Consider the following 13,798-nt stretch of genomic DNA (forward strand, 5'->3'; position numbering starts at 1 on the left):
TCTACAATTGCAGGAGCAAAGCATAATTCTCCAGCCTGATCCGTTCCCTTCCTAGAGCAAATGGAGAGAGGAGACCCAAAGGTAAAAACAAAACCGAACCAAAACCAAACCAACCAACCCACGCTATGAAGGATCAGCAGAACCAGATAACCCATCTCTCTCAGAGCTATGAGCCACATTTTGTGTAGCACCTTACAGTGCTACACAAGAAGAGGAAAGTATGGAGCTCTAAACTTCACTTGTGAGCCACAGCATTTTTACTTTACCCTCCCCTACCAGCAGCAGCAGAGCAGACAAAGCAAACAAGATCCTGTATTTAAAATGCTTCAACATTCAGAATTAGTACTGTCCTCCCATAAGGCATTTTGTCACCAACAAAAACATTCTGATCCCATGCAGTATTCTTCCTTCCTCCTCTGCAGACTTGTACCATGTTGAGAGATTTATTGCGAATAACATTGGTAGAATAGTGTCAAATTTTTAAAACGCTGCAACTCAAAAAAATTAACCTGTTAGCAACTGAGAACATTTTAAATAAATGAGAAACTCAAGGTTATTTCTTAAAAGGGAAGGGTTGTTTTGCTGTAGGAAGGATGGAAAAAGTCTAATCTGGTTGTTCTCCAAAACCAGATTGTATCTTGATCTGCCAGAAAAACAAACTATCACACGAATAAATATTTGAGAGGAAAAGCTGGGCCTGTTTTAACACTTACTGTGCCGCTCTTTCAACTATGGTTATGGTCTGAATTCTTTTAAACTGACCCCCAAACTTATAAAATCCTTACTTAGGAAGACAATACAGACATGCAGACCAGAAGTATATGGGAGGGTCAAACACTAATGCCTGTCATCCCTATTGGATAATTGGGATCTTTCAAAAGAAGAATAGGAACTAAAATAAACGTGTCACTGAACTTCCCTTTCATCCTGTCATGCCTCCTGAAATAACTGAAAACATCTGTGTGTAATTTGTAAATCAGATAAATAATAAAACCAATACAAACACAGGGTAGCCCCTTATGCCCTATGAAAGGATCATCTCCACACTAAGTACCTGATCCAGTGCAGATATTTGGCTGCTTTAGAACTGTTACTGTGAGGTAAATACAAATCTAGAATATATGTAGAGAGGTAAGAATACCACAGTCTCTGGCTACTTAACATATCAGCCTCACAATCCTAAATTAAAGCAAGAAGGGGATTTTCCTCACTAAAATTTCAAAAAGTTTTGAATGTTTTAGATGAAGGAGGTGAGGTACATGCAGTATTCCACTGACATACTGATGTAAGTTGTTCTCCTATATTAAATGCAAACAAATCCCATGTAAGATCCAAGGAGTCTTGCCCTGTGTGACAAAGCTCATACGTAGCAAATCTAAACACCTGCAGATTATGCAAATCACTCAGTAGGAAAGTTATTGCAGCCTGTGATCCCACTAAAGTACTTTAATATGAAGACACTCCTGATCTCTGAAAACTACATGGAATGACGTAGGAAAAAAAGGATATAAAGGAAAATTCAAAAATATAATTCCCTAAAATGTATATAACTTTACATCAAATGTCTACACAAAATGGAAAACTACTGAATATAAAGCTAGAGATGAAAACTGATAGATGTGAGCAGCTAAGAATACTTAGAGAAGTAATGAAAGACTAAGAAGAAAAGCAAGAGTTCAGAAGGAATGTAACACCATACTGCATGCAGGGTAGCAATAACTTTAAATTACAGCTTATTTGTCTTAATAACTTTTGTTTCACTTTGCCACCCTATTTTACTCTCTCACTATTGTCACTTCTCTCCTCTTGCTATATAAGCCATTTTGTAAATGCCTAATGTGCAAATGTACAATTTATTTAGACATGCTTAACTACAAATACACATGATTGCACAGAGGCTCTCTAAGATAAGCTCTTCCATATTTGTGGAAAATTAATCTAAACAGACACCTTAATATTACGTCCAAATGAAAATTAACGTCTTATAACTTGCATCCAAGATTTAAAAAACCAAAACACCTTGGATTTTTTCTATATATTATCTTTCTGTTTCTGCAGTAGCATCAATCAAAAATCCATGAATTATACTGGGAAAAGTAAAACAAACAAAGCACCCATAAAAACAAAGCCCCATCAACAGTAACAACAAAATCAATATTTTCACAGATCATTATAAATTAGTAACACTTAATGAGACAGGTATCTAGGTTTACGGATCTCTTCCACTTCAGTAAATGGACAACTAAGTTTATGCATTTCTTAAACCTGTTTCACTGAGGTAAAAAACATGATGTTCCACTACACTAAGAACTGCACACTCAATAACCTATAGAGAGAGCGATTTTTGGGGAGCATGTTTCCTTTTTCCCATATGAGGCTGGAGTATATGGAAGGGATTTTACAATCTGCTCTCCAAAAGATGTTAAGAAATACAGTGGTACCCCTAAGCCCCCAGGAAATCAAACTGTTTATTCCAGTATGACTACAGACACTTACATATAAAAACATACATATCTACATGACAATATTCATATTTTTCCTTTCTTTCACATATTTGAACACATCTTGTCTCACAAGAAAACTGCATTACTTAACAAGAAGGATCACTGAAAGACTTTGGTCCCCACCTCAGGTAGGGGAGAGGAAGACAAATTCAGACACATCGGAAGACAAATTCAGACACATCAGAACACTCATCCCTGAGCACTGGAAGAAAAGAGGCTGTTGAAACCCCAGTGCTCAAAAAATTTCTAAATCATTTGAGAGATAATAAGAAAAAGCTGACCAAAAGCCTTTTCCTGCTTGGAAAAGATAAGGGCAACTACACGCACGCTCCAGATGAAGCTTACTTGTAATTTTGTGTCAAAGCTTCTCAGTCCTTCAGAACTCAGAAAGGGAACTGAGCAGTATTTGGTAGCTTCAGATGACTGGGGGAAGGGAGCAGCAGCAAATGGGGGTAATCCAGTAATGCCTTGAAGACTCAAATCCCAAAGATCATTCAGGCTGAATGTCATAAATGCCCAGAAACACAAAAATACCATATTAGAAACACTGTACAGTAAATCCTCTGATTTAGTGTGTCTTTTATGTCCCTTAAACTGCTTTTTCAGGTTATAATTTTGAACCATAAACACAAAAATTCCTCTATCAAAATATTCTAATGGTTGGTACACATGAAAGTGAATCCAATTCAAAAGTACTTTATGTTTAGCTAAAAATGAGCAAAACTAAAATAGTTGATATATAAATTAAATTATTCCAATGTAAGTATTGAATTGGATTTCAAAATCACACTGGGGTAAACAGAACAGTTTATAATTCACAATTTAAATTGATTTAAACCTCCTTCACCACTTTACCTCCTATCTGTTCAACAAAAACAAATACTAGTGCTTTCCACCGTCTGGGGGGGGGGGGGGGGGGAAGGTAAAAATAAAGTACTGCAGTCAGGATTTTGGCAGGGGGAGAGCACTGCAAACAAGACTTGGAATTTATTTGTTTGCATGTAAAGCTTGGACACGTATAGCATCTTCCCATATGCAACAAGCCCTTGCTGAAGGGTTAATAAATAACAATAAAATGACAGCTACACTGTACTATTAGCACACCAAAAAAGCTATTCAGAAAAAGGACTGAAAAGATTTCCAGGTGACATGGGCTAGGATAGACTCTAATCCATGTGATATGGTTTTAAAATAATTGCGTTGATCATGACATGATCTAGAAGTGTAAAGGAAGTCAAGCATTACAGATCTTTATTCCATAATCAGAAGTATGTGATTCAGACTTGCAGCTAAAATTGACTGAAACTTAGATGACTTGGGACAATAAAACAGTATATTAGGAAATTAAGCATCAGGCATGCTGAGACATTCAGAGCTGCATGCAGAGATAAAGCTGTACACAGAGATGAGTTTCATAGTTTATTTTCACAAGACACTGTTTCAAGAACTCAGTCATCTCCCGAAGTGTACCTACAGTCCAACTGTTTGGTGCCTGGACAGTAATTAACCCATTCACTAGCCTGCAGAATCATTCAAAATTTCAATTCCAAGAACTTGCATTTTAAATACACAGCAGTAAAACCTAACCACTTCTCTGTGGAAGGATCTGAATAGCAACTTTAACACTAAGAACCCGGTTTATCTACTTCAATGTATATATTTGAATAAGTTGAGATATGTAACATACCCATGTAGTATAAAAATTATCTTCCATGATTTGTAAGCAGTGGCTTCACAGATGCTTTCTCAGATGCCCAAACAAGTTAGTTAAGCTGTCAATGGGTAACAGTTTCAGTCCAATAACCACTGGTTGAACTGTTTAGACTTTTTAGGCATACTAGTTTCCTATGCTGTCCATGCCATCACACAGTTTATGCTCTGTCACATTATCTTCTCTACAAAACACTAACAGCCTGATGACCATTTTACAGACATCAATTATACCATTAACAATGTGAAAATATCCTCTCCTTACATTTTATCTTTTCAAAGCAAGTGACTGAGCTATCAGTAACATTTATTAAAAACATAATATGACAACATTTTGGATTTAAGTAATTTGAAACCCCTCTGGCTAAGTAGAATAAATTCAGGATGGATTTTGACCAACACCCTGGTTAAGATTTTAGAAGATAGTGAGATAGTTCAGTCTTTCTGAAGTCTGTTTGTTTATAAAGTAGTAAGCATTGGGGAGGAGGAAGAGGTAAGAAAAAAAAAAGTTGAATTATGTTGAAAGTACCATTAGTATGTTGAAAGTATCACCTGCAGAGCAGCAGTAAGAATACCATCAGGTGCAGCACTGTCTTGAAACATAAATTAGACAAATTGCATTAGGAAACAGGATTAGAAAAGGATTTTCTCATGCAAAAATGCATTCAAAGTATGTCTTCTCAACTTAAACTGTACATGTTACTATAAACTAAGACTTTACCCAGCTTCATGGAGAAACTAAAAAAAAAATTTATGCAGATAAGCCTGTACTTAATGGCTGTGGTAAACCTTGCTATTCTCAAGCCACTCTTTTTCTTTCCCTTTCAATACCAGAGAGCTACGCAGGCAAGGCTTTTCTCCACACATTTATGCAGCTCTGTCTGCTTTTTTCATCTAATACAGGAACTCTCAACAATTCTCAGCTATTCACCTTAGTAGGTCTGGACAGGCACATTCTGGATTTAAGGAAAACAAGGCTTTCTGGTCTCCCAGAGTCCAACTGGCTCCCAAAAGATTAGAACACAGAATTAATCCAGATGCTAGTCAATGCCCCTTGCTTATGAGCATGGGATTTGGGACTGGAAAGATTCTGCTAGACCAGCCTAGCAGAGACCTTGGAAACTCACTGTTTACTTGCTCTGACTTCAGAGAGCAGGGAAGTTACGCTTCTTTGCCATTTTGGACATAGATCTAGATGCCTGTGGTATGAATCCATCTCCCCATATTCATTCACCACCATGGAGTCGTTTCAGGCTACAAAATCCAAACCCAAACTGATAAAACTGATTACATCCTTCCTGCAATCTACACACTTCTGCCCTTTCTTGTGCTGGTTCCAGTGCTTATCTGACCCTGCACCGAGCCAGTTTCAGTGTGCTCAGCTGGCAGAGAAGTATCCGGGGGGGGGGAGGAGAAACAAAGGAAAAAAAAAAAGTAAGGGCAAACAACCAAACAACTTCCTGCTGAGTTTGCAAACAGCTCAGCACAGAAACAGACAAATACCAGAGAGAGCCAAGAGAGGGGGCAGCAGGGATGCAGGACTTCAGCAACCGCTGCAGTTACATCCATTTCACCTACACAAAACTGAAGCCTCAGTTTCCTCCCCCATTCTCAATTTATAAACAAAAGTTTAACCTTGCGAATGCAGAAGTCCTTTTGTCAAACTTAGATATCAGGATACATGGGTTAAATACAGTGTTTGCAACATATGCAAGTTTAGATGAGATTGCTTCCTGCTGGAGTTGGAATTCCTTAAATAAAGTATTTTATAGCTACAGACTCTTCACGCATAAATAGAATTCTGCTGCTAAGCAAAGTAGTGAACTGGAAACTAAAACAAAAATCTTAATTGTACTTCCACTACCAAAGAACTAGGCTAGAATACACTATGAATCTAGAGAATAAGGAAAAAATGGGCAGAAATTAGAAGGAATGCAATACTGCAAAGTGAGGAGTGGGAAATGATGGCAGACTAGCAACTACCAGTTAAGTTTTACTGGTTTTCCATTTTTTTTGTGTCCCAATTTTATATTTGTTTCTCAAGATTTCCTCAAAGACCACATATTTTACCAAAAACCCAATATCCCTTACTTTTTCCCATTTCAGAGAAAATGTAAAGTGTTACGGGGTATGCAATAAAGAGTGGAAACTGGTGAAACCATAACTTATCTCTGAAGTAACAACATTACCGCACTGCAGAGACCTTTAGTTTCACCTCGCTGTTCTACTCACCTGTTCAAAATACATTGCCTGGGGTAGAGCTCCATAATAAACTGAATAAATAAAAATACTTGAAGAGAGAGATTCCACTTGCCCATCCCCTTCTCTGTTATCAATCTTAGCCCAACAGTCTGCTCCCTCCTGTACCAACACGGACAAGACAACAGTCATAATGCAATATGCACACACATGTACATGTATATACTCACATATATACATGTGTACATAAATCTCTTCAGTGTTCTTTGGATACAGCTATTTTTACATTTGATTTTAGTGAGCTGGATCAGTTTACTGAGACAAACAGTGCAGCCCATTCACAGCCAATGGTGGGAATGAGCAGCAAGGAAGAGGAAGCAGCCTCTTCCAGAGCTGCAGGAAATGGTTAACCCAGCTCATCATTGTGAAACCTCAGCCCTGAAAGGAATTCAGCTGCTCCGACATCCTACTGCACCACAATGCTAAACCTGCTCTCCAATACAGCACATGTACTTGCTTCTAAGCATGATCTAAAAAAAAATAACAGGGTGACCTAAAACCCAGGTAGAGTGACTGAAATCTGAAGTTCGAAACATTTTTTGTTCCTCCACTAAGCAGTTCATATTTTTGCTGGTCCTTTGAGTTATTGTAGAATTTATGCTTTGTCCTCCAGGTACTATTGTTGCCTTTGACACACAAATCTGCTTCTGAAGGATGGCGTCTATTATTGCACAATAGAATTCTATTATTGTCTGTCATAAAAAAATTGCTTCCAGAACCTCAGAACATTGAGCACACTCCACTGATAAATTACCTAACACATTTAAGATTATTACATGTTTTCAAGTTTAATAGATTATAATGGCAGATTTCCCAACTCCCAGAAAAATGTACCAGCCTGAAGTGTTAAAATTCGTATCTTCGAATATTTGTTTACTTAAAAATCTTACCACAATTTAAGAACAAATGAGACACGGGATTCAAGACTGATAGAAAAACTGTTCATAAATGCAGAAAGATTTCAAAGATATTTGGGATCACCTATTATCATTCTTCACTTCAAGAAAAGAATTTTAAAATCTCCTTCTGCTGGGGTCTGATACAAACCCAGGAATGAACCTCCTATATCCCAGGCCAGCACATTCATTTAAGAGGTGAAGTATTTTGAGCTATCTTGTGCTAGTAATTAATATATGGTAATACTAAGCTTTTGATTTAGACAAACACATAAGACTTGTAAATTCCAACAGTGAGTCATGAGGGAAAAGGAGCAAGATGCCTTCCTCCCCCCCCCCCCCCCCAATCAGGCAATAATTTGTTTCCTTCTTCAAACCTCTAGTCTCAGTGTCTTGGCATCACACCATGACACTCAGCAATGATTTTTTTTATTTTTAAAGATGCCTATAGTTCATAAAGACAAAAAAAAAATTATCTAACCCCCTCTGGACATTTAAAAAGATAATAAACATGAGCTCTGTTTTTAATACCAAGCATTAGACTTCAAATTCTTTACAAAAAAGCACTGCCTTTATTCTATCTATGGGCAACTCTTGGCAAAATGGGGGCTGTTCCACAGCTGTATGCATCTAAATGTAAGTATGTGAATAAGCAAGGTTTTTTAAATAATGTATTTCATATCAAACTTGCCTTTGTTAGTTAAGTCAGTCTGGTGGAATGGAATTCTGTTGTCAAACAAATACTTATTTTCTCTGGAGTCTACAATGAACAACAAACTGATCTATGTTAACATATGAGGAAGTATCCTTTCCCTCAAAATACTCATTCATTTCAACATACTCACATATATATAATAAATATATTTAAATATTCTATTACCAGACTAGCACGTGAATAGTACTTTTTGTTGACATGGTGAAGCTGATGAACTTATTTTTACCACAGAATAGGCCATATTCTGTCAACCTAAAAAAACAGTGACATGATCCAAAAAAACATGAAATGGCCTTTAAGCTTTGTTGCAATAAATAACTCCATTAATAATGGCTGATAAACTTGCAAATTATTCTCTACAGTCAGGTCAGATTTATTCAGCAAACAAGGGTATCAGTATTGCTGAGAACTATACAGTTCTGAATTAATCACAATATATTTTATCTCCATATCACTGGAAATTGCTCATATTAATTTAATGAAAATTCATAATGTTGATTTAAGTGTATTATAGTGACACATCTTCCTTTACAGTGTATAATTATATCAGTAGCAACCTTCTGAGGGAAAGAGAACAGGGGACACTGATTTAAGAATATTTTGGTTTTAAATTATAAGCAATATAATAAACAACGCCCACTCTGGACTTTTTGGGAAATGTTTTAGACTGAACACAGGACAAGTGTATACTCATTTTAAAACAAACAAAAAAACCCCAACTACCCAACCAAACAACAAAAAGCCCACCAAACCCCCCACTTTTTCTTAATTCACCAGCTTAATTGAAAAATAACTCCTGCAAATACCCATCTCTGCTTTGTATTTTACCAGTCATATTATTCATCTTCATAGGTCCAGAGGTTATATATAAATTCTCTAATCAAACATAAATTATGCATCTGTCATGGGCATCTTCAGAGAAGACTTGCAGTGTCCCACAAAATTAACTAGAAAAAAAAAAAAACAACCCACTAAACACTCTCTGAACTTTTCACTCTCCCTTCTATGAAAACAACCATCCCAACTACCTGATCCTACACACACAGATGTGTCCAGCAACTCTAAGCCTCACACAAAGTCCTCTAAGGCTTCTCTTAGATGGAGGAATGACAACTGCAACCTCCCTGATATTCATAAGTTAAAGGCAAAACCAGAAAAGCTCTGCTAGGAGAACATGCAATACCAACTATTCCTCCTAAAAGATTTGATCCATCACAATTTCTTACACAATACCCACCATCACCTGTCTTACCACTTTACTGACGGTGTACAGGCTCTACACAGTTCTATGCCTTTCATGTGGTGTTAGCTCACACGCTGTGAAAGAGTTATACCCAAAATTAAGGCAAAAAAAGGGAAGCGTTACACACTGCTCTAACATATCAGTTCCTTATTGCATTGTATTTCTTTGTAAGTGGGAAAACAGTGCTCCTTTTAAGTTACTTTTTTCTTGTGTACACCCTTGTGTGCCCAAGGAAAATGTTAATACTTGACAGAAGAGGTAGTTCCAGAATTACCATCCTAGCAAAAAAAGCATTAACTGCATTATTTATGGAAGTTTCCAATACTCTTTCAAACACAAACTCTAAAGTATAATGCAAAAAAGCATCTCTACTGGGGCAAATAGACAAAAATATACATAACTAGGCTCCTCCAAACAGGTTATAGATTATGTGGCTGAAAAAGGAGCTATATCCACAATATTTTTGCAAATAAATACAACTGTGGTTGTTTTAACCCAAAAGATTTCCTCTTTGAAAGGATACCACATAGTTCCAGGTTTGCACACTTTATTTCAAGAATGCAACAAACACTAAGCTTTATTTTTCAGTGAAAAAATATCCCTATATTCAAGGCACATTTATAGGAATACTTAGCAGAGGTGATATTCAGCGTAGCATCGTAAGTTCATCGTACACATAGCCCTTATGTCCTGAAGGCGATGAAAGGGTTTACGATTGACATCTCTTGTCAGCAAAACAAAGGAAAAAAAAAAAAACAGGTGAGAAAACTGTAGTCTAAATCATTAATTCTTCTGCAAGACCAAGTGGGTTCAGGACCAAGAATATAGTTATTCTGTATTTTTCAGAACAGAGCAAACAATATGAAAAAGGATAATGAATAAAATCCTTGTAAGAAAAGGATGCTGAAGAACACAGTGGTATGCCACTCACAAAAGAAACTGTAATTGATAAAAACCTCTGAGAAGGAACACTGTTCCCCATGTGAGGGGAGGAAAAAAAAACCACAACACACAAAAGGAGAAAAACAGGGACTTCAGATACTACTTCACTCTTAAAAATGGTTGTACAAAATGCCAAAAAAATTACCAATCTAAAAATGGCCCAGATCAATTACTTCAAGTCTAATAAATGTCAATTTTAAGAAACTACAAAAGTTTGTTGGCATTTAGTTTTGATTTGTTGATGCAAAACTATGGTGATGAACTGTTTAACAAGTAGGTAAGTCTAGCAGTATTAAAATCTCTCCTCTTGCTATTTTATGCTTTTGCTAATTATATTAAAAAACTCAAAGCCTAAAATACCCACAAACAAAAGCCCAACACGTTTAGGGGAAAAAAAGGCTTCCATGAATAGAAGTCAAGGAATTCTCTACGGTAAAATGTTAGATCACTAACTTTTCCCTTCTCAGAATACAAAATATTGAGTAAAAAACCTAAAACATTTCGTCCAGTTCTACAGCTGTATGTTCACATTATTTTGATATCATACATTGATGAGTCCAGGAAATGGTGTTGGGTATTTTCATCCTTGTAGTCCAGCTGGGGTGAAAAACTAAAAGACTAAAGGCCCTGTCATGAGTCCATTTAAATATACGTATTTATTTAAATATACATATTCCTGACTGACATACTGTCCATAACAGCATCTAAAATGTCTTTAGAAAAATAAAATATTTATTATTTCAGGACTTGGACTCAGTAAGCTCTAATCTGCAACATTACTACCCCTGTAGCAAGGTAATTTGTTTTTATTAAAATGCATCTGTCATTTAAAAATGCTTTGAAGTGTGTTTCAAAAACATAGAAAAACGTCTCAATCTTCAACCACCTGCCAATAAATACAAACAACTACCACATTTGAACAAGAAGGTAACACAAGACACTGCAGAAACACTCAAGTAGGTAAGAAGAAACTTTTTAAGAAGTCAATCACTGCACTACCCAAGTTATGACGTTAACCTGAAATCCACACATTGCAAGCAAATACATTTGTTGTGACTTAGCATGTCATTGGCATGCTGGGTTTTCAACAGGAATTTTATGAATGTAAAGCATAACCCAGGTTGAGATCGAAGATGAAGCTGTCACCTTGTTTTTGTTTCTACAAGGTAACATTCATATGTTCATGGCGTAAGTCTGTAACTCCATGAACTTTGTTGCTGGTTTCTAATGTGCCCAGTGCACTGCAATTCTCATCAGTATCAATAAGAGTATTTTAGCACCCAGCAGCTGGAAGTTAAAGCACACATGATGTTAAAAAGCTTGTCATAATACCTGGCTTTAAAACATTACCTGTACTCTTCAATCTGAAATTTTACACACAGTTTAAGCTATTTATATTCTCCTCTCAGTCATTAAACAAATTTGGAGCAATAAAATTTTGTAAAAGATGTCTTTAATGTTCTCACAGAGAAACATTCTGCTGCAGTGCTTTGGCTGCAAACACTGCAGAGGAACTGGAAATAAAAAGCTAATTTCTACTGGAATTAGAGAAAACATGGGAGATAGTGCCTTATATGGAGTATCTCATAATGCCACATTTGAGATCAAACAGAGTTTGAAAGAAATCAACAAAAGGAATGTGATTGTTTATTACTCCGTCCCAAAGGATCTTGTCATAAAACGAACAGTCATCAAGAACAACTCTCTTCTGACCACTGCATCAGCTCACAGCGACAGGGGAGGGAAGCGGGGGGCAGGAAACGAACAGGGATTCTGTCACAGAAGACAATCAAGGTTGTTTGAGGGAAAATGAAAGGGTTTGTCTTCGATAAATAAGCGACGGCTTCACAAAAGCGGTGACAGGAACCGAGGAGGGAGCCAGGCTGACACGGAGCTGCCGCCTGCGCTCGTTTGACCCCGGCAGGAGGGCCAGAGCCGCCTGCCCCGGGACGGTTCAGCCCTTCCCCGCACCCGGGCGGCAAGCGATCGGGGTTTGGGTGGAAAACCCCCAAACAAACAGACACACCCCCCGCACACCCACTCACCCAAACACAGCGCACCCCCCACGCCTCACGGCGGGCCTCGGCTGCCGGCAGCGACCCGGGGGGGACGCGGCCCCCGACCTGTCACGGCCGGTGCAGCCCCCCTGGGTGGAGGGGCGGGGGCAGGTCGTGCCCCCCCACAGCCAGGGACGGCGGTGACCCGCTGCCCCACCCCCCGGGCGCGGAGCTCGCCGGCGTCTCCGCAGCTCCGCAGCCCTCTGCCCCGGCTGGCCGGGTCTCCACCAGGGATGACGGCGGCGCCGCGCACTCCATCCGCCGCCGGCAGCCCCGCAGGAAAAGGCGAGGCGTCCCAGCGCCCGGCAGCGCGGCGCCAGGCCAGGGACCGACGACGCGAACTCTCACCGTTCTCACTCACCGGCATCATCTCCGCAGCCTTCCCCGCGCCGGGCCCGCCGAGCCGTGCCGGGCCTCTCCTGCCGCCGCCGCCGCCGCCTCTCACCGCGGAGGACGCCGCGCTCGCCCTGGCGGCTGTGACAGGTGCCTCCCGCGCGCCTCGCTCCGCGCAGCGGGCGGAAGGAAGAGGCGAAGGCGGCGACGGCGGCCGGGCTCCCAACCCCCTTCCTCCTCCTCCGGAGCACGGCCGCCTCTCCCGCCTCCCTCCCCGGGCGCTTCCTGCTCTGCTCCGCTCCGCCCGCGCCGCCCCGCCACGGGTTAACCCCCGCCACCGCCTCCTTGCCGGGGCGGGGCCGCGCGGGGAGGCGCTCCGGGGCCGCACGTGACCGCCGGGCCGGGCCGGGACCCGCACCCGCCTCCCGTCCCCGCTGGGACCTTCTCGCTCCCCCAGCGCCGTGCTGAGCGTGAGGCTCGCCCCGCCAGTTCTTTCCTATCGCGGCCTCCTCCTCCCGGCGCTCTGCCCCCGGGCCGGGTCCCGGCGGGCGCCGCCTCCTCTGGGCGGGCTGCCCGGGGCCGATTGCCGCCGGGCCCGGGCGGTGGAGGAAGGGGCAGCGGCCTCGGGCGCTCTCAACCCCCGGAATGCGGGGAATGCGGGGAGGCTCCGCCCGGCCCGGCCCCGCCGCTGTAGCTGCCCGCGACCCGGTGGGCGTGCGGGGGCAGCTGGGCGGTAAGCACGGGGCTCGGTGGTCTCCCGTGCCTGTGGGCTGAGATCGCTTCCCAACGGCTTGTCCTGGTGTAACGAAATACACCTTGGATAGCGTCATGTTTAGCGTCACCTTCCTTCCACCGTTCCTTCCTTGTGAAATCTGTCTGATGTACGCAACTCTGTTTAGCAGCAGGAGGGGAAGGTATTTTTGTCCTGATGTCAGACTCATGAGATCTGGTCTCGTGTTTGAAAGTAAGGTTCAGTTTCCTTCATTTTGTGGTCTCTCATTCTGTAGAGTTACAACAGCAAGATGAAAGTTAACAGCTTGGAAGAAGCCAAGCTCATCTAGAAGTCAAAACATCACCATATGTTAGTACTGCAACACATGCAATGTAGACAAATTTCATATTGCTGTGAGTCTTAAATC

The 13,798-nt window shown here is 40.7% G+C and overlaps 1 protein-coding gene across 4 annotated transcripts in view; it reads right to left on the minus strand.

Annotated features, from left to right (window-relative positions):
• PPP1R13B (protein phosphatase 1 regulatory subunit 13B) overlaps positions 1-13,088 on the minus strand; it is a 69,425-nt gene extending 56,337 nt beyond the window's left edge. For 3 of the 4 annotated variants that reach the window (XM_082283738.1, XM_082283737.1, XM_082283735.1), the window contains exon 1: positions 12,688-13,088. In XM_082283738.1, coding sequence (XP_082139864.1) covers positions 12,688-12,696 — 9 coding nt within the window. In that variant the 5' untranslated portion in view covers positions 12,697-13,088. Of the gene's footprint in view, positions 1-12,674 lie in introns of all 4 variants that reach the window. The other variant, XM_082283736.1, reaches the window with a different exon arrangement.
• Between the last annotated feature and the right edge of the window lie 710 nt (positions 13,089-13,798).

The sequence above is a fragment of the Coloeus monedula genome (genome assembly GCF_965178545.1).
Source record: "Coloeus monedula genome assembly, chromosome: 6".
NCBI classification, from domain to species: domain Eukaryota; kingdom Metazoa; phylum Chordata; class Aves; order Passeriformes; family Corvidae; genus Coloeus; species Coloeus monedula.